Raw genomic sequence first — 25511 nt, 5'->3', positions numbered from 1 at the left:
CTCCGTATGATGTAAATTCGAGGAGAGGAAGACACTTTGTGTTTACCTTGTCCTCAGCGTGTTACACTACCTGGCTACTAATTAATGCTAATTTTAACTTTTTTTTTTAACTTCACGCACTTCCCCCTTCATTTTACAGCGCTCTAGTGAGGCTTAAGCTGTCGTCTGCTCTCTACTACGTTTTTCTTTGTTTGTTTTGTTTTACGTCGTATGACGCGGCGACTCTTAAAAAAAAGTTTCAAAGAACAGAGCGGAAAAGCAGCTGCTCAAACCTAACCCATTCTATAGACCCACAGTAGAGAAACGGACACAGCTCAACATCTCGCGAGACCAGCTCCGCCTGGGAGCCTGAGACTCACAGAGTTCTTAGCGCGCATGTGTGGGTCGTCCGGAAGGTGCCGCAGGGGCTGCTGGGAGAGGGAGGAGGTCAGGAAGTAAACATAGATGGTCGGCTTCCTGCATGTCCGGCTGTCTTGGTGTCAGCAGCGGCGGGACCGGGTAGGGAAATATTGTGAGAACTTCAAGAGGGAGGTGGGTGAGGGTGAAGAACCCCGAGAAGTGGACCAAAGGCTCCTAATTGTTACAAATATCCTTACGAGACTGATAAACGCTACGTTGAGGAGGGAACGGGGACCTAGAAGGAAGCCGCCGTCCTAGGCCTCAGTCATAGCACCTGTGCCGTCAGACCAGGACTGTGTCTTCAGAGGTTTTCAAAGTAAGAATTATAAGATGCCATTGGGGCTGAACTGTCCAGTACAGTAGCTGTTAACTGTTGTGGTTCTTAAGCACTTGAAATGTTGGCTAGTCTGAATACGTGTAAAATCCATATCAGATTTTAAAGACTTAGTTTTCCTAAGTCTAAACAGATTTTTTCCTATGTTGAAATGATAATATGTTGGGTATATTGGGTTAAATATTGCAAAAATAATTTTACCTGTTTCTTTTTACTTTTCTAGTATGGCTGTGGAATATTTTAAATGACATATAGGGCTGGCGTTATATTTCTCTTGGACAGCACTGCATTAGAGGGTTTTAAGCTTGGGTAGTGGACATGATATGATCACATCTGTGTTTTGAAAAAATAACACTGCAGTGTGGAAAACTGATTGGAGGGAATTGGGAGAGACTGGTAGGGAAAAGTATTAACACTAAGGTTATTGACAGTAGAAGTAAATGAATTTGAGTGATATTCAGAAGGTGAAAATAACGTTACTTAGTGATGAAATAGGTGTGGGAATTAGCTGGAACACTTATGAAAAGAGATGGATGGTGGTGTCTTTCATCAAGAGAGGGAACAGTGGAAAAAGATTTCATAGAGAAGATTATGAATTTTTTTTTAGTTGAAGATTATGAATTTGAATTAAGATTTGTTGAGTTCAGGTTTCTCAGAGATATTTAAGTGGAGGTACTTTGAAGTAAGCAAGTGGAATGTATTTATTGGAAGCTCAGACAAAAGGGCTGGAGTAGAGAAATAAATTGGAGAGCCAGCAGTTGTATACTGTGGCTATCGAAACCTTGGAAATAGATGAGCTTGTCCTCTGGTGGAGTTTAGAGTGATGAAGAAGGCCCCAGGATTGACCCTTGTGGAATCCAAAATAAAATAACTGGGCAGAAATGGTTGAACTTACAAAGGATTCAGGAGAAGCAGCGAGAGGGGTACAAGAAAAACCAGGAGAGTATAGTGTCACATAAGTCAAAGGATAAGCATATATCAAAAGGGGAAGGAACAGAACTGAAAAATGTCCAGAGGACTAGGCACATTGATAACTTAGTGGTAGCTTTGGAGTGGGGGGAGGGGTGTGGGAGCTAAATCAGAGTGATTGAGAAGGGAAGCAGAAGATGAGGAAATAGAGATGATGAATATAGGTAAATCTTAAAGCATCCAGTCTTTAAGAGGAACAGAGATAGGACCCTACGTACTCATTAAGGGTTAGTGTGGTAGAAAAGTTTGAGACACTTACGTAGAGAGGAATTCAGGAATATATATGAGAGAAAGAGTCTCATGAAATTTTAAATACATGTGTATGTCTCTCTCCACTTATAACTTAGAGTTGAGAGAAAAACTGCAACAGTATATAAAGACTTTTGTGGAGGGGAAAGAGACCTTTCCCTTACAGATACTATGAAGAATAAGGCATAAGTTGAAAAATAATTGATATTACAATTACAAATGTAGTCTATACAGAATCTAAGAATAGAGATATTGTAGTGGGAAGGGAGAGACAGAATATGCTTGTTATTTCTATAATAAAAAAAATTAAAAATAAAATAATTTATATTAGAGGGAAAAAATTTCCAACAAAGAAACTAAAAATAGTGATATAACTAAAGGGGGAGGAGAGATTTAGGAAGATAGGGACCTATGTTAGTGATTAATCTTGTATCAGAGCAAGAAGTTAACTAATAATGTCTAGAATATGAAACATTCTGTATAACACACAGTATGTGTCATTAGAGTGAACTTTTTTTTTTTTTTTTTTTGGGCGGTACGCGGGCCTCTCACTGTTGTGGCCTCTCCCCTTACGGAGCACACGCTCCAGACGCGCAGGCTCAGCGGCCATGGCTCAAGGGCCCAGCCACTCCACGGCATGTGGGATCTTCCCAGACCGGGGCACGAACCCATATCCCCTGCATCAGCAGGTGGACTCTCAACCACTGCACCACCAGGGAAGCCCTACAGTGTACTTCTGATAGTTTCACTGGTGAATTCACCAAGGGCTAGTTTATACTAAGAGATATTTCTTCCTTTTCATAGAGAAGGCCAGATAACCATGTCAGCTGTAGCCATGGATGCAGGTAATGCGGCCACCCTTTCGGGGTCCAAAGAAATGAGTTTGGAGGAACCAAAGAAGATGACCAGAGAGGACTGGAGAAAGAAGAAGGAGCTAGAAGAACAGCGAAAATTGGGTAATGCCCCTGCAGAAGTTGATGAAGAAGGAAAGTAAGTACTTTAAATTTTTGCAAAATCTGTTCAGAATTCAAATAAATGTCTACTTAGTTTACCAATTTCTCATCCTTTGCCTTGACAGGAAGCCATCTTTATCATTTACATCATTTTTGTTTTTATTTATTTTATTAAACTCATATGTATAAGGTTTAGTAATCATATAATAATGAAGGACTTGTAATGAATAGCTGTAGTCCTTTTCAGTTTTCCCACTCCCTGTCCCACTCTACACAAGTGACTATAGTTGACCCTTGAACAACACAGGTTTGAAATGTGTGGGTCCACTTATACTCAGATTTTTTTCCATAACTACGTGCAGTACTACACAATCTGCCATGGGTTGAATCCTCAGATTCCAAACCGTGGATACAGAGGCCCGACTGTGCAGCTTGAGCATCCGCAGGTTTTGGTATCTGAGGCAGGTCCTGAACCAGTCCCTGTCAGATACTGAGGGATGACTGTACTTGTCAGTCTATTTTGAGTTTTTCTGGTTGATACCTCCACATCTCTAAATAACATACCTATACCATTATTATAATCAACTCTAGACATTATTAGTTAACTTCTTGCTCTGATACAAGATTAATCTCACTAACATAGGTCCCTATATTCCTTCATCTCTCCTCCCGCTTTAGTTATATCACTATTTTTAGTTTCTTTGTTGGAAATTTTTTCACTCTAATATAAATTATTTTCTTTATTTTTAATTGTTTTTTATTATAGAAATAACAAGCATATTCTGCCTTTCTCCTCCCAGTACAGTATCTCTATTCTTAGATTCTGCATAGGCTACCTTTGTAATTGTAATATCAATTATTTTTCAACTTCATTCTGTTAAAAAAATTTTTATTTTATTACAGAGACATCAATCCTCATATTCCTCAGTATATTTCTTCAGTGCCATGGTATATTGATCCATCAAAAAGGCCTACTTTAAAGCACCAGAGACCACAGCCAGAGAAACAAAAGCAGTATAGCTCATCTGGAGACTGGTACAAGAGGGGTGTAAAAGAGGTATGTATGCAACTTATATATATGCATGTGAAAATGGAGATTTTATTTTAAGAACTTAATATAAGAACCTCTAAAGCAATACTATATAAAGTAGAAACAGATTATATGACCTTTTATGTGGTATTAAAATTCACAGTACAAACTACTTTAGCGTCTATATTTTATAAATTTGATATTGTTGAAATCTTTAAACTTTCTCATTTATAAAAGTGCAGGGTAAGCTGTGACAAAGTGAGAGAGTGGCATGGACATATATACACTACCAAACGTAAAATAGCTAGTGGGAAGCAGCCGCATAGCACAGGGAGATCAGCTCGGTGCTTTGTGACCGCCTGGAGGGGTGGGATAGGGAGGGTGGGAGGGAGGGAGATGCAAGAGGGAAGAGATATGGGAACATATGTATATGTATACTGATTCACTTTGTTATAAAGCAGAAACTAACACACCATTGTAAAGCAATTATACTCCAATAAAGATGTAAAAAAAAAAAAAAAGTGGAGATTCTAACTGGTTTTCCTCTTAATGAATAAATCATTTCACTAGGCAATATAGGAATGAGAGCCAAAGTTATTTTTAACTTATTCAGATAAATAAAAATTTTCCTTGTTTTTCTTTACATCCATTTATAGAATTCCATAACTACTAAGTACCGCAAAGGAGCATGTGAAAACTGTGGAGCCATGACACACAAAAAGAAAGACTGCTTTGAGGTGAGTTCACCTTTGAGAATTTTGGAAACTGTTGTCAGAGAGTCTCTTTATTCCTGTCAGAGAGCTTCATTCTGTTTTTTTAATTACCTATATTTAGGTACAAGTTAAATAAAAATTAATTTGAATGAAATTAGTTTCGCATCATCAAAAGTTTTGCTGGAAGACTAAATGATAATTGAATAAACCATAAAGTCCCATGGTATGTTCACACCCACTCTGTAAAGATTATATGAAGTTTTCCTCTGGGCTATAGATACTTAGGAAAAGATTTAATCTTATTCTGTTTTCCAGAGACCTAGGCGAGTTGGAGCAAAATTTACAGGTACTAATATAGCTCCAGATGAACACATCCAGCCTCAGCTGATGTTTGACTATGATGGGAAGAGGGATCGGTGGAACGGCTACAATCCAGAAGAACACATGAAAATTGTAGAAGAGTATGCGAAAGTTGATCTGGTGAGCACAGTTCACTGCTTTCCTACTATCCTTAAAGAATGTACATTTTGCTGTATCTCTAATTTAGCAACTCTATTTTTTGAGTCTTCAAGCAGTATAAAAATGATGGCATTTTTATTATTGTAGTAGTAGTAAGCCTAATTGAATAGTGAAATAAACAGTGTGCTAGCCCTATGTGGCAGCAATTTCTTTTTATTTCATTCTTATATTGTCCTTTACTCCATGACTTAGGTTGCAAAAAATACTGGAAGCATTAGAACAGATTAGTGTCCAAAGCTTTTTCCTTTCTTTTATAAACTCTTGGCCCCCAGACTATATCTTGCCTATGGGCCTGTTTTATACTTGTCTCACATAGCATTTCAGGGTGGGAGAAGGGGAAGAGGATAAGTCATTTCAGAAAATTGAATTTTATTTTAATTTAACCTAAATTTTTTCTGTTATGATTTCACCTACTCACTCCCATTTTTCAAACACCACAGTCACATTGCTTTTTTTGTTTTTGTTTTTAAGTAGAGTTAACATTTAAAATCATGGAATTTCACATAAAAATCTGAATTTTATATTTCTTGAACAGTGAAATATGCAGTAATCCTGGGCCAGCCTGGAGGGGTCAGTCATCTCGAGTCAGGTGGCACCTCGTCAGCAGGGATTGTTCTCTGCAGTTTACCCCTGGTGGTGTCTAACTTGGTTTACATTAATGCCTGGTTCAAACAGGAGTTTGTAACTCCTGTTTAAATATGGCTGATTGAATCCAACTCATTTTCATTTTTTGTTTTTTGGGGGGTTTTTTGTTTTTGGGTTTTCTTAACTTAATTTTTTTATACAGCAGGTTCTTATTAGTTATCTATTTTATACATATTAGTGTATATATGTCAATCCCAATCTCCCAATTCATCCTGGTTTTTTTGTTTTTTAATTTAGTTTTTTTATTGAATGAAAGAGTCATTAAATTCTACAGTGCCTTACAATTTTCAGAAGTTTCACACACATGATTTCATATAATCTTATAATAACCCCCCCTTTTAAAAATTTCCTACCCTTCTATTACCCCTCCCCCCTTTCCTCTATTCATTGCTAACCACTAGTTGGTTCTCTTTGAGTGTGCTTCTTTCTTGTTTTATTCAGCAGTTGTATTTTTTTAGATTCCACATACAAGTAATATACAGTATTTGTCTTTCTCTTTCTGATCTATTTCACTTAACATAATGCCCTCCAAGTCCATCCATGTTGCTGCAAATGACAAAATTTCATTCTTTTTTTTATGCCTAAATATTCCATTGTATATATATTCCACACATCTTCTTTATCCATTCATGTTTTTTTTATTAATTTTTATTGGAGTATAGTTGCTTTACAATGCTGTATTCGTTTCTGAGGTACAGCAGAGTGAATCAGTTATACATATACACGTATCTACTCCTTTTTAGATTTCCTTCCCATTTAAGTCATCACAGAGCATTCAGTAGAGTTGGGGGGTTTTTTGTTCGTTTAGTTTTTGGCCACACTGCATGGCTTTTGGGATCTTAGTTCCCAGACCAGGGATCGAACCCAGCCCCTTGGCAGTGAGAGCGCAAAATCCTAACCACTGGACCACTAGTGAATTCGTTGTAACTCCTGCTCTTTAGGAGCCAGAGGTCTAGAGCTACAAAACATGACCTTGTCCAATGACTTTACTGAAAACAATAAACTTACGCATTTTACACATATAAAAATTAAATGTTCATTTGACTAAGTAAATTTCAAATGTTTCTTTTTTCTTAGGCAAAACGAACGCTGAAAGCTCAAAAACTCCAAGAAGAATTAGCCTCAGGAAAATTAGTGGAACAGGCTGTAAGTAATAAAAATGATCATTAAAAAAAAATTCAAACTCCTAGTAAACAAAAAATGAAGATTGAAACAAAAAATTCATTTTATATCGCTCAAGTTAGAAAAGATTTTAGGGAGAGAGAAGTGCTATTGAGGAGAAAGAGTAAAACTGACTTATAGGGTTCATGCGACTATAAATTGATGCAATCATTTTGGAGAGAATATTGCCATAAAACATTTATATACCTTTTCTGGAATTAAATTAGTAAATCCATCCATCCTAAATTTTTTCAGTGTTCAGAAAAATCATTATGCACAAAGATGTTCATTGCAGCACTTTTTACAACAGCAAGAAATTGAAATAGTTTAATAGGGAATTAGTGAAGTGAGCTATCCTTCCTCTGCATGATAGAATGTAAAATGACTTTTGTCAAAACTTTGTAACAACACTGGCTAACACTTATATTTTAATGACACATGTAAAATATTACAATATTACCACAGGGAAGACGACCAGAACACCAGTTCTCATTTAATATAGAATTAGTGAATTTTTCTTTTTTTTATTTTAGTATTTCCCACATTCTCCGTAATGAACATGTAATAATTTTATAGCTAGGCAAAAAATTTTCAAACTAACAAAAAAGATGTATTGCAGACACGTTTTTTCCTTTTTTTTTCTTCCAGTCAGTGAACTTAATAGTTAGAGTATATTATACTTATTAGAGTTGTGAAAATTTCTTTTAACAAATTAATGGCATAAGTAAATAATAAACATTTTCTAGTTGTCGAGTTTAAACTTCTAAAAGGGACGCTTAGCAAGTATAATTACAAAGAAAACACAACTAGGTAAGTTAATCACCAAGTCTGAGCAGTCACAGAAGCTACCTATCAGGCAGGTTCAAAGCACAAGTTAACAGACAGATAATGTTAAAACCCAGCTCTGCCCCTGGCTAGCTAGGTGGTCCTAGAAAAATTAATTTGCCTCTCTGAGCCTCAGTTGATCATCTCTAAAGCAGAGATAACAACACCTACCCCCACCAGGAGGTTTAGCATACATATCACAGAGTAAACACTTGGTAATTTGTAGCTATTGTTAATCATTACCAACTCTGGAAAAAAGAAGAGGGCCTTTTTCTGTTTTTCTAACATATTCTTTGTTGTTGTTTATTGTAAACATATTATAATTTATTTTCCCAGTAAGCATACTTACTGGGAAAGTAAGTATGAATTTTGCCCATTTGGATATGAAGATTAACTGCATATAGTAGAGCTATGTGTACTATAGAGATTTAGCTGTCTGTGTAGCAATATAAATGTCCTTTGTTGAACTAGCAACTTGTAAGAACTCCAAAAAATATATATATTTTTAAAATTCCCAATTTTGAAGGCAACAAATATTCAGAAAAAGTACACAGAAAATTATAAAGAAGAAAAATATCCCCTATGTTAACATTTTCAAGTAGGCCTTTCAGTGTCCCAGTACACCCCCCACATACATCCATGGATGTGTGTGATTACCATACAACATGTTTTTTAAATGGATTCATCTTTACATACTCATCACCTACTCTTTCAATTTAACAATATACAGTGCAGTGAGCACTTGTTCTCCATATCGTTAAATGTAGACCTGTAACATTTATTTTTATATAAATTCACATGGTTCAGTAATCAAAATAATTTAAGAAGACAGATGTGCCTCCATCCACCCTATCTCTAAACCTCACCCCCCATAACCATTTTTATTTTTCTTACAGATCCTTTCAGAGTTTGTTGTGTAAATACAAACAAATACAAATATGTAATCTTATTCCCATCCTTCCCTCTTTTTTCTTCCCCCCATAAAAATGGTAGCAAAGTATACGTGTTTTTCCACACCTTGGACAGAATGACTTTAATGGTTGTTCAGTGTTTATTGAGTGCAATATTTTATATAACCAATCATCTCTTGTTGATCTGTTTTTCCTAATTGTACAATACCCAACACTAGATTCTTATAAGCCTTTATATAATAGACATTTTTTCTTTATGATAAATTCCTAAAAGTGTAATTGTTGATGTACTGAATATGTATATGTAAAATGTGATGACTTTAAAAAAAAAAATTTGATGACTTATCACTTAGCTAGCATTCAGAAAGCCTGTACAAATTTTTGCTTCCACCAATATATCATATATATATATATATATATATTTTTTTTATACACACGTTTCCACATCCCCCCACTAATGGTATAAGGTATTGTTTTGAATGTGTGAAGCCTTTTTAAAAGGACATGATGAAGTACTGAGCACTTTGCTCTTGGCATTTTGTGGAGATAGAGAATATCGTGACCAACTGCTAATGAAGAGTGTCTTTGAGGCAAGGATTTTGCACGCTTCTTAAATCACAGCGTGTTGTCACCTGAGTAGATTTCTTCATTGCCTAAATTTTACAAAGGCTGTTTTGGCTCTAAAGATACTTATTACATGATCCTGGTAACTTTTCTTTTTGGCCTTAATAGAAAAACAGTGAAGTTTAATGAAAATGTTATGTCTGAAGATTGAATACATATGAAATGAATATTTTTTAGGTATACTGATCAACTTAATCTTTCTATTACGTTTGTGTGATTATAGTCCTATCATCAATGAAAATTTTGGATTTGTAGACAGCCTAATAAAATTATTCACAATGACATACTTGTATTCAAAACTTATGTGCTCACTACAAGTGAGAAATATAAGAATTTGTTCAGTTAAATTTGTTATATTATTTTAACTATGTTTTTAAAGTGTTAAATAATCAGCTGATTCAGTGGAATACAATTACAAATTTGTTTCCTTCTTTCGTGACACAGAATTCTCCAAAACACCAGTGGGGAGAAGAGGAACCAAATTCTCAGACGGTAGTAAATATATGCCCTATCTGGATATACATTAAATTTTTCAAGTTCTGATGGCTAATATTAATAGTAATGTATAATTCATAATAATAATAGATTTAAAGAACACAGTGAGTAAGGTTTGGTTAAAGGGAAAACAAGAACTAGATGCTGCTCTTTTTTTCTTAAAAATTTTTTTCCCTCTTCCTCTTTCAGGAAAAAGATCATAACAGTGAAGATGAGGATGAAGATAAATATGCAGATGACATTGACATGCCTGGACAGAATTTTGACTCTAAGAGACGAATTACTGTCCGGAATCTCAGGATTCGAGAAGATATTGCAAAAGTAAGCCTTGCCAACTCAACATACATATTCAAAAAATATTTGTCTTCCCAGCCTAAATTTTGTCTACTAATATGGTACCTCGGTAGTATATGGGTAATATAGTCAGTCATTCCAAAGTTAGGTGTCATTCCGGTTTTCTTTCTCTTCACCTGTACCCCAGACATGCACACACACATTTAATTGGCTCCTCCTACTAGTCTGCTGAAATCTTCTTTGATGAAAGTAAACATTAACACAGTCTTAAAATATTTTTTTCCTTCTAGTATTTGCGGAATTTAGATCCAAATTCTGCTTACTATGATCCCAAAACCAGAGCGATGAGAGAGAATCCCTATGCCAATGCAGGAAAGAATCCAGATGAGTAAGTACCAAGTTCAATGTAAAGATTTCAAGAGGGCGGCTGGGCCCATGAGCCATGGCCACTGAGCCTGTGCGCCTGGAGCCTATGCTCCGCAATGGGAGAGGCCACAACAGTGAGAGGCCCACGTACCACAAAAAAAAAAAAAAAAAAAATTTCAAGGTAGGGGAGGGGAGCTTTTATTCATAAATCACAATCTGAATTAAAATGAACATCACCTATGGTCAGGTCAGAAAAGAATTTCCTTAAAGAAATCAATCTCTGAAACAGTTTTTTTTAAATTTGTGTTTACAGAGTGAGCTACGCAGGGGATAACTTTGTTAGATACACAGGTGATACCATTTCAATGGCTCAGACACAATGTAAGTGTTTTCTCTATGTCAAGGTATTTTATATCAGCTCATAAGAAATTTAGGGGCATTTTTTAAAGCTTGTTTCCAAGAAGCATGAAAACAATTTAGGTGACAGCTCATTACGATGTTTTTAATTACTCTAGTGTTTGCTTGGGAAGCCTATGACAAGGGGTCTGAAGTGCATCTGCAAGCTGATCCTACAAAACTAGAGCTGTTGTATAAGTCCTTCAAAGTCAAGAAAGAAGACTTCAAAGAACAGCAGAAAGAAAGCATCCTGGAAAAGGTAATTTTGACCAAACTGCTAAAGGAAAACATTTCTTAATAGAAATTATCAGTTAATAAACATTTGATTTACGTTTGGAATACAATATACAGTCCATTTTAATCCATCAGGATTAGTCCTGTCCTTCCACTGATGCAATCAATTGGTATACAGTATCAGTGAAACTATATCAGTGAGCTTTTGCAGCAAAACAAATCACCTCAAAATGTAATAGTTTAAAAAAAAATAGTTTAAATAAACGTTTCTTATTTCTCACCATTTTGTATGTCAGCTGGGTCTCCTGGTCTGAGTCTGCCTATCTGAAGTTGGATGATCTAGAATGGCCTCACTTTGGTTTCTAGCAGTTAGCAGCCCTCATCTGTCCTGAGAAGGCCCACCTGGAACAGCTCATCTCTGCCCCACATGGGTTCTTATCCTCTGATAGGCTAGCCCAGCTTCTTTACATGGCATTCTCAGGATACCAGAAACTAGCAGCAAAGTGTGCCCCAGTGCACAGGTGTTTTTCAGGTTTTTGCTTACATCATATTTGCCAGTGTTCCATAGGCCAGAACAAGTAGCCTGGCCAGGCCCAGATTCAAGGGAAGGAGCAGCAAAGTCATGTGGCAAATGGGCATGCACAGAGGATAAGGGGAATTTCATGAGCATTTTGTAATTTACCACACTCAACAGATGAGTAGCAATTGAGACATCTTTTATTTGCCTGTGAAAATTTGGTGACATTTTTTTCACTGTGTTTTGTATAACAAAGCCCATGAAGAATAGTCCTTTAATCTTTCTGATTGGAAATAAACCCTTCAGTAGAGATTTGAATGCAAATCTTTGTAAAATATATTTAATAATGTTCAATGTCCTTTTAGTACGGTGGCCAAGAACACTTGGATGCCCCTCCAGCTGAACTGCTTTTAGCTCAGACCGAAGACTACGTGGAGTACTCAAGACATGGGACAGTCATCAAAGGACAGGAGCGGGCTGTTGCCTCCTCCAAGTATGAGGAGGATGTGAAGATCCACAATCATACTGTATGTGTTCAACCAGAATTATTTTTGTATCCTTGTTAGCATTTTGCTCTGGATTGTATTTTTCATTAGTAAGTCGTTGTATTTCATTTTGTTTTTTTGCATTTTAACTTTGTCTTATTTTTTAATACAATTTTTAAAGGTTATACGGCATTTACAGTTATTACAAAATATTGGCTGTATTCCCCACATAGTACAATACATCCTTGTAGCCTGTCTTACACCCAATAGTTTATACCTTCCACTCCCTGACCCCTATATACTGCTTCTCCCCTCCTCTCCACTGGTAACCACTAGTTTGTTCTCTGTATCTGTGAGTCTGCTTCTTTTTTTGTTACATTCACTAGTCGTATTTTTTAGATTCCACATGTCAGTGATATCATACAGTATTTGTCTTTCTCTGTCTGACTTATTGCACTTAGCATAATGCCCTTCGAGTCCGTCCATGTTGCTGCAGATGGTAAAATTTTGTTCTTTTTTATGGCTGAGTAGTTTGCCATTGTATATATGTACACCACATCTTTATTCATTCATCTGTTTATGGGCATTTAGGTTGCTTCCATATCTTGGCAATTGTAAATAATGCTACTGTGAACATTGGGGTGCATGTATCTTTTCGAATTAGTTTTTTGTTTTTATCAGATATATACCCCGGAGTGGAATTGCTGGGTCATATGGTAGTTTTATTTTTAGTTTTTTTGAGAAAGCTCCATACTGTTTGCCACAGTGGCTGCACCAATTGCTGTTATATGAAATTTTCCCCAAATGTGAAAGAATACTATTATTTTCACTCATATACCCACCATCTAGATTCAAATTCTTTTTTACAGATCGCCATATACGCTTTGTCTAGAAGAGTGTGTATGTGTGTGTGTGTGTGTGTGTGTGTGTGTGTGAGTGTGTGTAAGTAACTATATTTTTTTGACTGAAACATTTGGAAATTACAGATATCATGACATTTCACCCATAACACTGTATCATGTACCCTAAAATTAAGGATGTTCTCCTATATAACTACATTACCATTATCACACTTCAGAAAATTGACATTAATGCCTTAATATCACCTAATCTCTAGTCCTTAATCACATTTTCCAAAATATACCCCAAAATACCTTTAAATAACTTTTTGGGTTTTTTTGGTTGGAGTGGGGATAACTGTTTTGTGCATGAGTGTGAGACACAGAATCCAGTCACAGCTTACGTTTATTTTGTTATTTGGTTGTTATCTCTCTTTTTTCTAGCATGTATCTCCCCTTTGTCATGACAGTGACTCTAACAGATCATGCCAGTTATCTTGTAAACTGTCTCATATCCTGTATTTGACTGGTTCCTAGTGATATATAACTTATTCCTGTATTCCCTATTTCCTATAAACAGGAATTCAGACCTAAAGGCTTGATTAAAGTTAAATATTTTGACAGGAACACTTCATAGGTGATACAGTGTATGTCATATTGCATCGCATGATAAAGCATATAATTTGCTGTACTTTAAGTACCCAAACTACACTTGTCTCTCTAAGTAAGAGTCAAAAACCTAGCTACCTAATAGGAGCTAGGCCAGTAATCATAGATGAGTGAAATGAGCCAGGCTAATTTTATAAACTAGAGAACACAAGCCCTGTCTAATAGGGGCATCCACTGGTCAGCAACAGCCAATTACTGACAAGTGGGAATGTGGGCCCAGAATTTCCCAGTCCTCAGTTTTTCAAGAGAAGTCAGATAGCCTAAATTTTTTAATTTTGGGGGGGCATAGAATGTAAGACCGTTGTAACCACACCTTCTCCCTGTTAGCTAGCCCTAGCATCCCCATAATTTTCCTCCTTTTATCACCAGTATATGAGAATAACCAACAAGGACCTACTGTATAGCACAGGGGACTATACTCAATATTCTGTAATAACCTGTAAGAGGAAAGAATCTGAAAATGAATATATTTATAACTGAATCACTGTGCTGTACACCTAAAACTAACACGACATGGTAAATCAACTATACTTCAATTTTTAAAAACAATCAAATTAATTAATGATAGAATTTTTTTAAAAAAAGAAAGAAAAACAGTATATGAGAGACCCTAGTTTCAGGTTCATTTTTAAATAACCTCTCTCTGTCTCTCTGCAGCATATCTGGGGCTCTTACTGGAAAGAAGGCCGTTGGGGATACAAATGCTGTCACTCTTTTTTCAAGTATTCCTATTGTACTGGCGAAGCTGGGAAGGAGACTGCTGTAAGTAATTGCCCTCTAGTGCTTAAAAGTGAACAACAGCCAAAACTCTTAAGTCAAAATTTATATGAAACATATATTTTTATGTTTCAAATTTTAACTTTTTCTTAGATGACTGGTAACTATGACTCTCAAGTTAGATTACATATATTTTTCCACAGAATTCAGAGGAGTGTATTATAAATGATACAACTGGAGAAGAATCTGTGAAAAAACCGCAGACCCTCATGGAGGTAAGTCCATGATCAGTTGTCCTGAATTTTTAAGTCTTGGAGGGAGGACTTTAAAACTTGTGCTAGAACTTTGTTTTTGCTAGAACTTTGTTTTTGCATTTACAACACTATATTTGCATCCTCGCAATCAGATGCATCAGGAAAAACTAAAAGAGGAGAAAAAGAAGAAAAAGAAGAAGAGGAAGCATCGAAAGAGCAGTTCAGAGAGTGATGACGAAGAAAAGAAACATGAAAAATTGAAAAAGGTATTTTGTGAAGGCTAAATAAACAGTAAAAGTGACCACAGCATTCTTTATTTGTAGGGACCTTAGGAAATTATCTAGTCCTATTTACAAGCTCATTTTAAAAATGAGCAAATGAGCCCCTAGTCTGGGTGATTTGCTTAGGTCACCTATCAGGTGTAGAATACAAATAGAGATTTTGTGTGTCTTGGTATTGCCTGCTTCTTGAACTACTTGTTGAATATCACTAATGCACAGAAGAAAAAGGCTTGGTATAGTTGTTATTTTAGAGTTATGACTTGTTCGCCAGAGACTTGCCATCTGGCTCTATAATTTGTAAGTTTCAGCAAGTCTTGGGAAAAGTCAGAATTGCAGTCTCCACCAAAAAGCATCAGTTGTCGGCTTCTGTCAGTAAAATAAACCTCATTCAATTTTCGTTGTTAAATAAAATTTCTTTGAAATTTCATTGAAAATGTCATAGAATGTTTTGTGCTCTATGAAAATGTATGAGCCAAATAGTGATTAGTTGTAGCTTGACAGCGAAAGGGCTGACTCCCAAGCTCTTCCAGGCAATCTAGGTTTTTTGTTGTTTTTGTTTTTTTTGCGGTACGCGGGCCTCTCACTGTTGTGGCCTCTCCTGTTGCGGAGCACAGGCTCCGGACGCGCAGGCTCAGCGGCCATGGCGCACGGGCCCAGCCGCTCCGCGGCATGTGGGATCTTCCCGGACCAGGGCACGAACCCGTGTCCCCTGCATTGGCAGGCGGACTCTCAACCACTGCGCCACCAGGGAAGCCCGCAATCTAGGTTTTTGATGTAGTAGTTCATACTCAGTGGGGTCTTCTGGTACTCTACCACTCTTGCACAAAAGAGATCTGATGTAGAGCGACAGTACTCATTTCTTTCTTCTCACTATAGGCACTGAATGCAGAGGAGGCCCGTCTTCTTCATGTCAAGGAGATCATGCAGATTGATGAGAGGAAGCGGCCTTACAGTAGCATATATGAAACTCGGGAACCCACTGAAGAGGAAATGGAGGCCTACAGAATGAAGCGTCAGAGGCCAGATGACCCCATGGCCTCCTTCCTCGGACAGTAGTAACTGGTCGCAGATGGTCACCAAAGATAGACTCTGCTGATACATTCTTTTAGATTCTTGCTGATGATTATCAATGGAAAAATCTGTATCTACTCTCCTTGCTGCCTGACTTTAAAGCATCCAGAAGACTTATAGTAAATTCATTCCTTTCCATACTGAAGAAACAGAGAAGAAAAAAAAGCGGTATATTAAGTGCAGATTAAGATTTTATTTCCAATTTTATATTAATGATGTGGCAAAAGGTCTTGGCTCTCCACCTATCACAAATACCTTAACATTTATTTATTAAGTTTCAAACTTCATTTCCTCAATTTTTATGGCCCTTTATCTAGTGTTAGCACTCATTTTGAAGGCAGTTAGTTACTCTTTCTCAAAACAAGGGGTTCGTTTTTTTTTTAATTAGTAGTAACTGTAACTGTAGTTATTTGATAATCATTTCTTTTTGCCTTCTTGGATTTTTCTGATCTGAAGCTAATATCCTATCTTGAGCTCTGGGTTACTGAAAGGACTGTAGAACGTGTGAAAACTTTATCCCTGATGTCAGTCTGTGTAGTAATAATCCTGTTTTCCACTTGGTTATAAAATTTTGATTTTCAGAACATTTCCTTGTATCTTATACTCAGAACTAAATGCGTTAGCCTTTGCATGGAAAAAAAACTATTTTGTCACCCTTGAGTCAGTGTTAGTACTAGGTCTTTTACCATTCTAGACATGAGTGTTTAGACACAAAAATCCTTTTCTTTAACATAGAGGATATGGTCTGTGATACTAATTGCTGTTTTAATTGTGATTGCCTTTATATAACAATCATGAATATTAGATTTTTAAAAGATTATAGAATAACTCTTGTACCTAATCTTCATAGCCAGCAGGTGTCTTTTTGTAAAATCTGCAAAAAGCAAAACCTGAAGTTGAAGGTTTCTTCAAAGAATTACAAGTATAGCTTGTAGGGCTATTAGTAACTGAGATTGCCGCGATTTTTAGCCTTCTTCTAAGAACACTGTGAAGATAGTACTGACAGTGAGAGTGGGATCAGTGAAAACAGCCTGTTTAAAACCCCTGACACAAGGACATTGACTTTTAACAGCTCACTGGCTTTTCTAAACTACCAAAACCCACTAGAATATTGCATTAAGTTAGCATCTCAGAAATAGTGCTGGTGGGAGAGTAACTGAATCAGATTATCAAGTTCTGTGAATATACATGGTATCTAGATTCAGACCAGTATGAAATTAAAACAGCAATGCAAATACATCGAATTCTTACCTACTTTAAGAATGTCAAAAATTTACATTTTCATATTCCTACCTTAACATAGACTTGTTCAACATAGTCTGATATTAGTGTCTATTTTGTATTTTATTTATCTTTTGTTGATAAAGATGTATAACTGAGAATACTTAACTGTGAGTGGTTTGCAGCATTATTTCAAATATTTGGGGACTTCGCTGGTGGTCCAGTGGGTAATACTCCACACTCCCAATGCAGGGGGCCCAGGTTCGATCTCTGGTCTGGGAATCAGATCCCGCGTGCAGGCCGCAACTAAGAGTCCACATGCCACAACTAAAGATCCCGCATGCCGCAACCAAGACCTGGCACAGCCTCAATAAATAAATAATATTTTTTAAAAAATAAAACGAATACCTGGCAGACAAGTGATCTATAGGACTGGCAGGAAGCCTGGGTTAGCTTCTGTGTGTTTGAATTAGAAAATTTCAGGAGGGACTTCCCTGATGGTCCAGTGGGTACTCCACGCTCCCAATGCAGGGGGCCTGGGTTTGATCCCTGGTCAGGGAACTAAATCCCACATGCATGTTGCAACTAAGAGTCCACGTGCTGCAACTAAAAAAAAGATCCTGCATGCCGCAACTGAAGATCCCACGTGCCACAACTAAGACCCAGCACAGCCTAAATAAATAAAATATTTTTTTAAACAATTTCAGGACTCTAAAAAAATGTGTCACCTAACATTTCTGTTAGGCTTCTGTTCCCTCTTCTTGAAACCTAATTTACTCTGATTTTAGGAAGAATTCTATAATATATGAAATCATGTCTTATTTCTGTTTCATTTTGGATAAAAGGTAATATCTAGGACATTACTCAAGATATGAATTTTGATTTTATTATCTCAATTATAGCTGCCTTTTGAGTGCAGGAACTATGTAATGTAGTTTTCACATGTTATCTCCTCAAAAGAATTTCATGGGGTGAGTAATGGATGATATCCATATTTCACAGTAAGCATAAGGACTTAATGAGTCCAGGTGGTTTGCTTAAGTCCTAACAGTAAAAAGTGTTGGGGCCAGAACATAAACCCAAGTCTCTGAGCATAAACCCACCAGCACGACACAAGGTCAGCCTCCACCATTAGTATGTTACTGGAATGTACAACTTGTCCCATTTGCCTGAATGTTTAATTTGTAAGTGGAATGAGCTCCCTTCTCTTTTTCCTCATTGATTCCACATAGAAAATGGTTAATTATTGAAGCTTTACAATCGCCAAGCTCAAAGCCTGACAATATAAAATTTTATCTGCAGTGCTTTAGAAAGTAGAACTATGTGGGCTTTACAGGGCCTTCCATTCCCGAGATTCTACGATTCATCCTCTCTGGCAGACACAATAAGCAAAAAATCCCCAGCTCCAAGTCCCCCATCTGAAAAGAAAACCAGCGCGCGTGCTCCTTACTTAGGGCGGCGGGGCCCTCAGCCGCTTGCCAGTGCGCCTGCGTGCCGGGATCCGCCTCGCCCGGTCTGCGGGCGGGAAGCCCCCCCACCCCCGAGAACCCGGATGGGACCCGGCGCGGCTGGAGCGGGGGACGCCGCGGGCGCTGCTGTTTCACCGCGCCCTGCAAGGTCCTGCTCGGGAGTCGGACACGAGGAACCGCCACCTAGACTGGTTCCAGCGCCCGGAGGCTGGGCCCCAGCCTGAGCGGAGAGCGAACTGGACCCTGAAACGGGCGCCTAAAAGAAGCCCGAGCATCCCTTGGGCCTGCTCCTCTGGCTAGGAGACGGCGGGTGGAGACCGAGCAGAGTCTTCTTCCCGCTCCTCCGGCGTCCTTAGCTCGCCCGGGCCGCCTCCTAAACGCTCCGTCCTTATAATACACCAAGAGGTCCTACCAGTTACGAGCTGGTGTTCTTTACATGCATTCTCATAATTAAACTTCCCAACAGCCCTCTAAGGTAGGTACCATTGTCCTCCCCGGTTGAGGGACTGAAGCTTGGACAGGTCCCAGCCTAAGTGACAAAGGCAGGATCCCAGGCGTTTGCCTCTGGCGCATTTGCTCAGCTATTGCATTCCCGTCCCTTCTCTCCTGGCTTTTGCTCTTAATGATGTAAAATGTAATGATTCAATCCTCTGCCTCCCTGGACACCGACACCTACCATGGACGGGCATAGGCGGTGGCCAGGTACAAGTTGGATTGTGTTTGGTTTGGGGTTTTAGGTTTACAACTGCACTTTAGTGTTGTCACTGCTGAAATAGATGTTTTAGCCTTCCTCAGGTATTTCCGTTATGTTAATGTTCACCTGTAACTGACTTTTTTCTCTAAATTGTGATGCTTTTTTGTATCTACCCTTCATAAATTTGCAAAACATTTTACTCTGTTAATCTGGTCTTTCATTCTGCCTCTTCAGATAGCTTTCAACAAACTCTCAAAAGAATCATTCTAAAAACTAATTATGTCTATCTTAATAAGTAAACCTTTTTGATTATTTTACTGTTTATTATGGAAATTTTCCAGTATACATAGAGTGAGAATGGTGTAATGATGTGTACCCATCATCCAGCTTTAGCAGTTACCAACTCAAGGTCAATCCTGTTCTGTTATCACCCTATTGTGTGTGTGCGTGTGTGTGTGTGTGTTTGTGTATGTGTGCTGAAGTACTGTATTTCAAAGGAAATCCCAGACATCATTTCACTTGTAAATAACTAAGTCTGTATCTCTAACAAATGAAGACCTTTTTTTAACACAACCATACCATTATCACAGTTTCAGTTAACAATAATTCCTTAATAGGTGATGCTTTTTTAATGTTTACATATTTTAGGATATTGTGATTGCTAAATACCACAAAGGAGCAAGTGAAAATTGTGAGTTTCTAAAACACAAGAAAGCCTCCTGGGCAGTAAGTTCATCTTTGAGGGTCTTGAAAATTCTTGCTACCTATTCTCCCTTTTTGAGGGGGATGGAGAAGAATACTATAAATGAGTTTTTCTAAAAATTCTTTTCCAAACAGGTTAATCTTCAATCAGAATATACTTGAGCAGCATAGTCAGAGAGGGGAACAATGGACTCTAAACTCATCCTATAATGATTTCTAGTGAGAAATCATTTGAAGTAAAGCTTTTTCCTTCACTCCCTCTGTTCCCCAAAATATACATAACAGAATACAGAAAGATAAGCATTTTTTATGCTTATGTCATCATTTTGTTATCAGTTAGGCGAGGTTCTAAACACAGTTGGCCCATAGACTCATCACTTGATAAAGGAACGCTTAAGATCAACTCTAAACTTTAAACTGCCTTTACTGACTGGCAGACATCTTCCAATTTTAAACTGACTGATGACAACCATATGGCAGATCAACTTACTAGTTACATAGAAGTGCATTTTACAACTAGTCATTCTTGGCAGAGCCTCTAGAAAGCTAATGCCTTAATATTCTTGGCTTACTTAACTGTGATTTTTTTTTAATGGCCAAAGTGGGCATTTGGATTTAAATGTGCTCCTGTTACATTATTTCAGCCACATTCTGTGGCACAGAACTCTGGAAATTTAGGGGATCACTTATTTACGTGGGAGATAGAAATGTTTTCTAAGGTATATTTGAGTCTACCTGTGGATTACACCTTTACTCATTGCTCAGGAGGGAGAAAGAAAAAAAGGCATGTCTTTCTTTTTAGGTCCCTCAACTTTCTTTCTTCTTTTTTTTTTTTAATTTAAATTTTTTTAATGTTTCATTTATGATTTTTTTTTAGTTTTTATTGGAGTATAGTTGCTTTACAATGTTGTGTTTCTTCTGTACAACAAAGTGAATCAGTTATACATATACATATATCCACTCTTTTTTTAGATTTCCTTCCCATTTAGGTCACCACAGAGCACTGAGTAGAGTTCCCTATGCTATACAGTAGGTTCTCATTAGTTATCTGTTTTATACATAGTACTGTATATATGTCAATCCCAATCTCCCAATGCATCCCACCATCCCTACCCCACTTGGTAACCATAAGTTTGTTTTCCACATCTGTGACTCTATTTCTGCTTTGTAGATAAGTTCATCTGTACCGTTTTTCTAGATTCCACATATAAGCAATATTATATGATATTTGTCTTTCTCTTTCTGACTTCACTCTGTATGACAGTCTCTAGGTCCATCCATGTCTCTGCAAATGGCACTGTTTTGTTCCTTTTGATGGCTGAGTAATATTCCATTGTATATATGTACCACATCTTCTTTATCCATTCCTCTGTCGATGGATATTTAGGTTGTTTCCACATCCTGGCTATTGTAAATAGTGCTGCAATGAACATTGGGGTGCATGCATCCTTTCGAATTATGGTTTTCTCCAGATATATGCCTAGGAGTGGGATTGCTGAGTCATATGGTAGCTCTATTTTTAGTTTTTTTAAGGAACCTCCATACTGTTCTCCATAGTGGCTGTACCAATTTACATTCCCACCAACAGTGTAGAGGGTTCCCTTTTCTCCACACCCTCTCTAGCAGATTTGTAGATTTTTTGATGACAGCTATTCTGACCAGTGTGAGGTGCGGTATAGTTTTGATTTGCATTTCTCTAATAATTAGTGATGTTGAGCACCTTTTTGTGTATTTTTTGGCCATCCATATGTCTTTTTTGGAGAAATGTTAGGTCCCTCAATTTTCGTAAGAAGTTGTCATCAACTCAGAAAACAATTGCCTGTTAAAGCATTTAGTGTTTACTTAGCAACCTAGAATATCGGTAAGCTAGGAATTGGCCCGAGGATATGTTTCATTTCTCTAAATCTGTCTATGTACTAGGATGTGTATCAGAATCACCTGGACAACTTTATTTTAGATTCTTTTGTCCTACTTTTGGAGATGATGATTTATTAATTCTGATGTGGTATAGGGACATGTATACTTTCAAAGGGGCTCCCAATGATTGTGATAGGCATCTCTTGTTAGAGATTACTGTTCTAGGTACTATTCATAAGACTTATCTAAAATACTTATTTAGAATACAGATTTGGGGCCCCTACTCCAGAGCTAGGGAATCAGAATATCTCAGGGTGGGGTCCAAGAATCTGCATTTTCACAAGAGACTTATATGATTCCTCCACTTACTAAACTAGAGAACCACTGCCTTCTACATCCTGTCGTACTGTAATTAAGGCTTTTCTTCTATGAGAGAGCTTTTTCTGAAGTTTCAGTAACAAGAATAGTTGTGTTTCTCCTGAGCAACTTGTTTTGCTTTTTTATATGGACAGTGTGAATCATGGACTGATAGTGTGTATCCTACTTCTGTGTCAAGGGTGGCTTGGTCAGACCTGTTTGAAATTCTCTGCTTAAGTTGGAGTCAAAGCCACTCAAGGATCAAATAGTTTTATAGACCTGTTTAATCCTTAACTATTAGAAAGAACTGGCCACCATGTCAAACTCTGCCCTTCCTTACAGTATTTAGTGAATTACTCCCTTCTCTATTCACTAGTTCATAACTGGGGGTGTGCATACATCCTTGGCATAAGATGCAAAGAAGGGGGTGGTAGTGAGATGCCTTTTCTGGGGATACAAAATGTACCAGATTTGTTTGGAACATACATCATTGAAAACAAATTAAGCCGTAACTGCAATTCATCAATAGAGAATTTATGGGTAATCACAATTTGCATAAGCCCTAATCTCTCGTATATAACTTGCTGGCAAGGTGTTTATTCCAGGGCTTTAGCTGTGAGTTTGCTAGGTTTAAGTTGGGCTGTCATGCTGTCATGGCTTACTTTGAATTGACATGTTGCAGGATATTTCTTGACATGTACACAGATGACAGGATGGCATGTGATGTGGCTTTGTTTTAATTCAGTTAGCCACTGGTTTTTAACGTCTGGGTTATATTTTACTTCCAAAGCAAAAAATCTGCAACACCTCTGGAATACTACGTGAGAATTTTGGGGTGCCATGTCGAAGAAACGCAAATGGGACGATGACTATGTTCGTTACTGGTTCACCTGCACAACGGAGGTTGATGGAACTCAGCGCCCACAGTGTGTATTGTGTAACTCTGTATTTTCAAACGCTGACCTCCGACCATCAAAACTGTCTGACCATTTTAACAGACAGCATGGTGGTATAGGTGGGCACGATCTCAATAGCCTGAAACATGTGCCAACACCATCTGATCAGAGTGAAACCCTGAAAGCATTTGGAGTTGCATCTCAGGAGGATACCTTACTACAGGCATCATATCAGTTTGCGTATTTATGTGCCAAGGAGAAGAATCCTCATACAATAGCTGAAAAATTAGTGAAACCTTGTGCCCTGGAAATAGCACAAATAGTTTTGGGACCAGATGCACAAAAGAAGCTTCAGCAGGTATCCTTATCAGATGATGTGATCCATTCTAGGATTGATGAAATGAGCCAGGATATCTTACAGCAAGTTCTAGAAGATATCAAAGCCAGTCCTCTTAAAGTGGGTATTCAGCTTGCTGAGACAACAGACATGGATGACTGCAGTCAGCTAATGGCATTTGTGCGGTACATAAAGGAAAGAGAGATCGTAGAAGAATTCCTGTTCTGTGAACCATTGCAGTTAACAGTGAAGGGAAAAGCTGTGTTCAATCTGTTCAGAGACTTCTTTTTGAAGCATAAGATAGCACTCGATGTATGTGGCTCTGTTTGTACTGACGGTGCCTCTTCTATCCTAGGAGAAAATTCAGAATTTGTTTCCTGTATGAAAAAAGAGGTACCTCATATCGTGATCACACATTGTTTGTTGAACCCTCATGAACTTGTCACAAAGACACTGCCTACAAAACTGAGGGATGCGCTTTTTACTGTGGTGAGAGTAATAAATTTTATCAAAGGGCGAGCTCCAAATCATCGCCTGTTTCAGGCTTTTTTTGAAGAAATTGGAATAGAGTATAGTGTTCTCCTTTTCCATACTGAAATGAGGTGGCTTTCCCGAGGCCAAATACTTACTCATATTTTTGAAATGTATGAAGAAATAAATCAGTTTCTTCACCACCAAAGCAGCAATTTAGTTGATGGCTTTGAAAACAAAGAGTTTAAAATTCACCTAGCATACCTTGCAGATTTATTCAAACACCTAAATGAACTTAGTGCATCTATGCAAAGGACTGGAATGAACACAGTATCAGCTAGAGAGAAGTTGTCTGCTTTTGTTAGGAAGTTTCCATGTTGGCTAAAACGAATTGAGAAAAGAAATTTTACCAACTTTCCTTTTCTTGAAGAAATTGTTGTTTCAGATAATGAAGCAATATGCATTGCAGCTGAAATAACAGTGCACCTGCAACAGTTGAGCAACTTCTTCCACGGATATTTCTCTGTTGGAGATCTTGATGAGGCAAGTAAATGGATACTGGATCCATTTCTTTTTAATTTGGACTTTGTTGATGATGGCTATTTAATGAAAAATGATCTTGCTGAATTACGAGCTAGTGGCCAAATCCTAATGGAATTTGAGACAATGAAGCTTGAGGATTTCTGGTGTGCTCAATTCACAGTGTTTCCAAGCCTAGCAAAGACAGCTCTAAAAATCCTTATACCGTTTGCAACTACATATCTTTGTGAGTTGGGATTTTCATCACTCTTGCATTTTAAAACAAAGTCCAGAAGCTACGTGAATATGAATGATGACATCCGTGTGGCTATTTCAAAAAAAGTTCCTCGTTTCTCAGACATCATTGAACAAAAACTACAGCTACAGAAGTCACTGTAAGCTGATAGACTTTTTCAATGTATAATTTTTAATATATTCTTAATTCCATTGTACAATTAAGTTATAATTCTGTCTCTTTTATATTTATGATATACCAAATCCTTTAAAAGTTTAGCATTTTTAACTTTTAATTTTCACGTGAGATGTGAAAATATGTTTTGAGAATAAAAGCACAAGCAGCAGAAAAGATTAAGTGCTGCTGATACATAGGATTCTTCTAAGTATCTGTTTAACCTTTTGATGTGATACATAAAAAAAGACACTCGAGCACTACAATATCCAAGCTAAATGGTACAATAGGCTACGAATAGAGCCAAGAGAAAAAGACCTCCCAGAACATGCATCTCATGTTAAAAGTCAAAGGATGAAATGACGGACTGAGTCCTCCCATGTCCTTGAGGGCTGTTTTGGGGAGGTTAATGAAATCAGAAGAGGATTATGAAATGTTATAGTGAGAGAAGGGATGGCCCTAGTTAATGTAAGATTTATTTTTAAATGTATTCTTTGGAGTTAGTCTCACAATGTCCATTCCTCTTAGTCCCTATGCTCTAAATTCCATGACATTAATAAACATCCTAATATCCTGTTAGTCACTCTTTGTCTTCTTTTACATTACATCCAGACTCCAAGTCATCAGGG

The 25511-nt window shown here is 37.5% G+C and overlaps 3 protein-coding genes across 3 annotated transcripts in view; 2 read left to right on the top strand and 1 right to left on the bottom strand.

Annotated features, from left to right (window-relative positions):
* PTTG1 (PTTG1 regulator of sister chromatid separation, securin) overlaps positions 1-25511 on the bottom strand; it is a 66187-nt gene that overhangs the window by 14789 nt on the left and 25887 nt on the right. The gene's annotated exons all lie outside the window — the stretch shown is intronic.
* Positions 434-17339, top strand: SLU7 (SLU7 homolog, splicing factor). Its single transcript, XM_060144158.1, has 16 exons — positions 434-498; positions 2756-2941; positions 3808-3961; positions 4591-4671; positions 4963-5127; positions 6889-6957; positions 9777-9824; positions 10017-10148; positions 10412-10509; positions 10801-10868; positions 11003-11142; positions 12000-12161; positions 14285-14389; positions 14548-14619; positions 14751-14864; positions 15756-17339. Exons 1-16 carry the CDS (start codon positions 461-463, stop codon positions 15933-15935), a joined length of 1812 nt encoding a protein of 603 aa, XP_060000141.1. The 5' UTR covers positions 434-460; the 3' UTR covers positions 15936-17339.
* FAM200C (family with sequence similarity 200 member C) lies at positions 18727-25457 on the top strand. Its single transcript, XM_060146517.1, has 2 exons — positions 18727-19115; positions 23041-25457. Exon 2 carries the CDS (start codon positions 23091-23093, stop codon positions 24870-24872), a length of 1782 nt encoding a protein of 593 aa, XP_060002500.1. The 5' UTR covers positions 18727-19115; positions 23041-23090; the 3' UTR covers positions 24873-25457.

Source organism: Lagenorhynchus albirostris, chromosome 3 (genome assembly GCF_949774975.1).
Source record: "Lagenorhynchus albirostris chromosome 3, mLagAlb1.1, whole genome shotgun sequence".
In the NCBI taxonomy this organism is placed as follows: Eukaryota; Metazoa; Chordata; class Mammalia; order Artiodactyla; family Delphinidae; genus Lagenorhynchus; species Lagenorhynchus albirostris.
Note: the sequence above shows the minus strand (reverse complement) of the source record. Positions and strands in the feature narration are given on the sequence as shown.

Coding starts and splice junctions, on each gene's coding strand:
- SLU7 (XM_060144158.1), top strand. CDS start 461: ATGTCCGGCTGTCTTGGTGTCAGCAGCGGCGGGACCGG. Junction 10,510..10,800: donor GCAGGAAAGAATCCAGATGA/GTAAGTACCAAG, acceptor TTGTGTTTACAG/AGTGAGCTACGCAGGGGATA. Junction 14,865..15,755: donor AACATGAAAAATTGAAAAAG/GTATTTTGTGAA, acceptor TTCTCACTATAG/GCACTGAATGCAGAGGAGGC.
- FAM200C (XM_060146517.1), top strand. CDS start 23,091: ATGTCGAAGAAACGCAAATGGGACGATGACTATGTTCGTTACTGGTTC.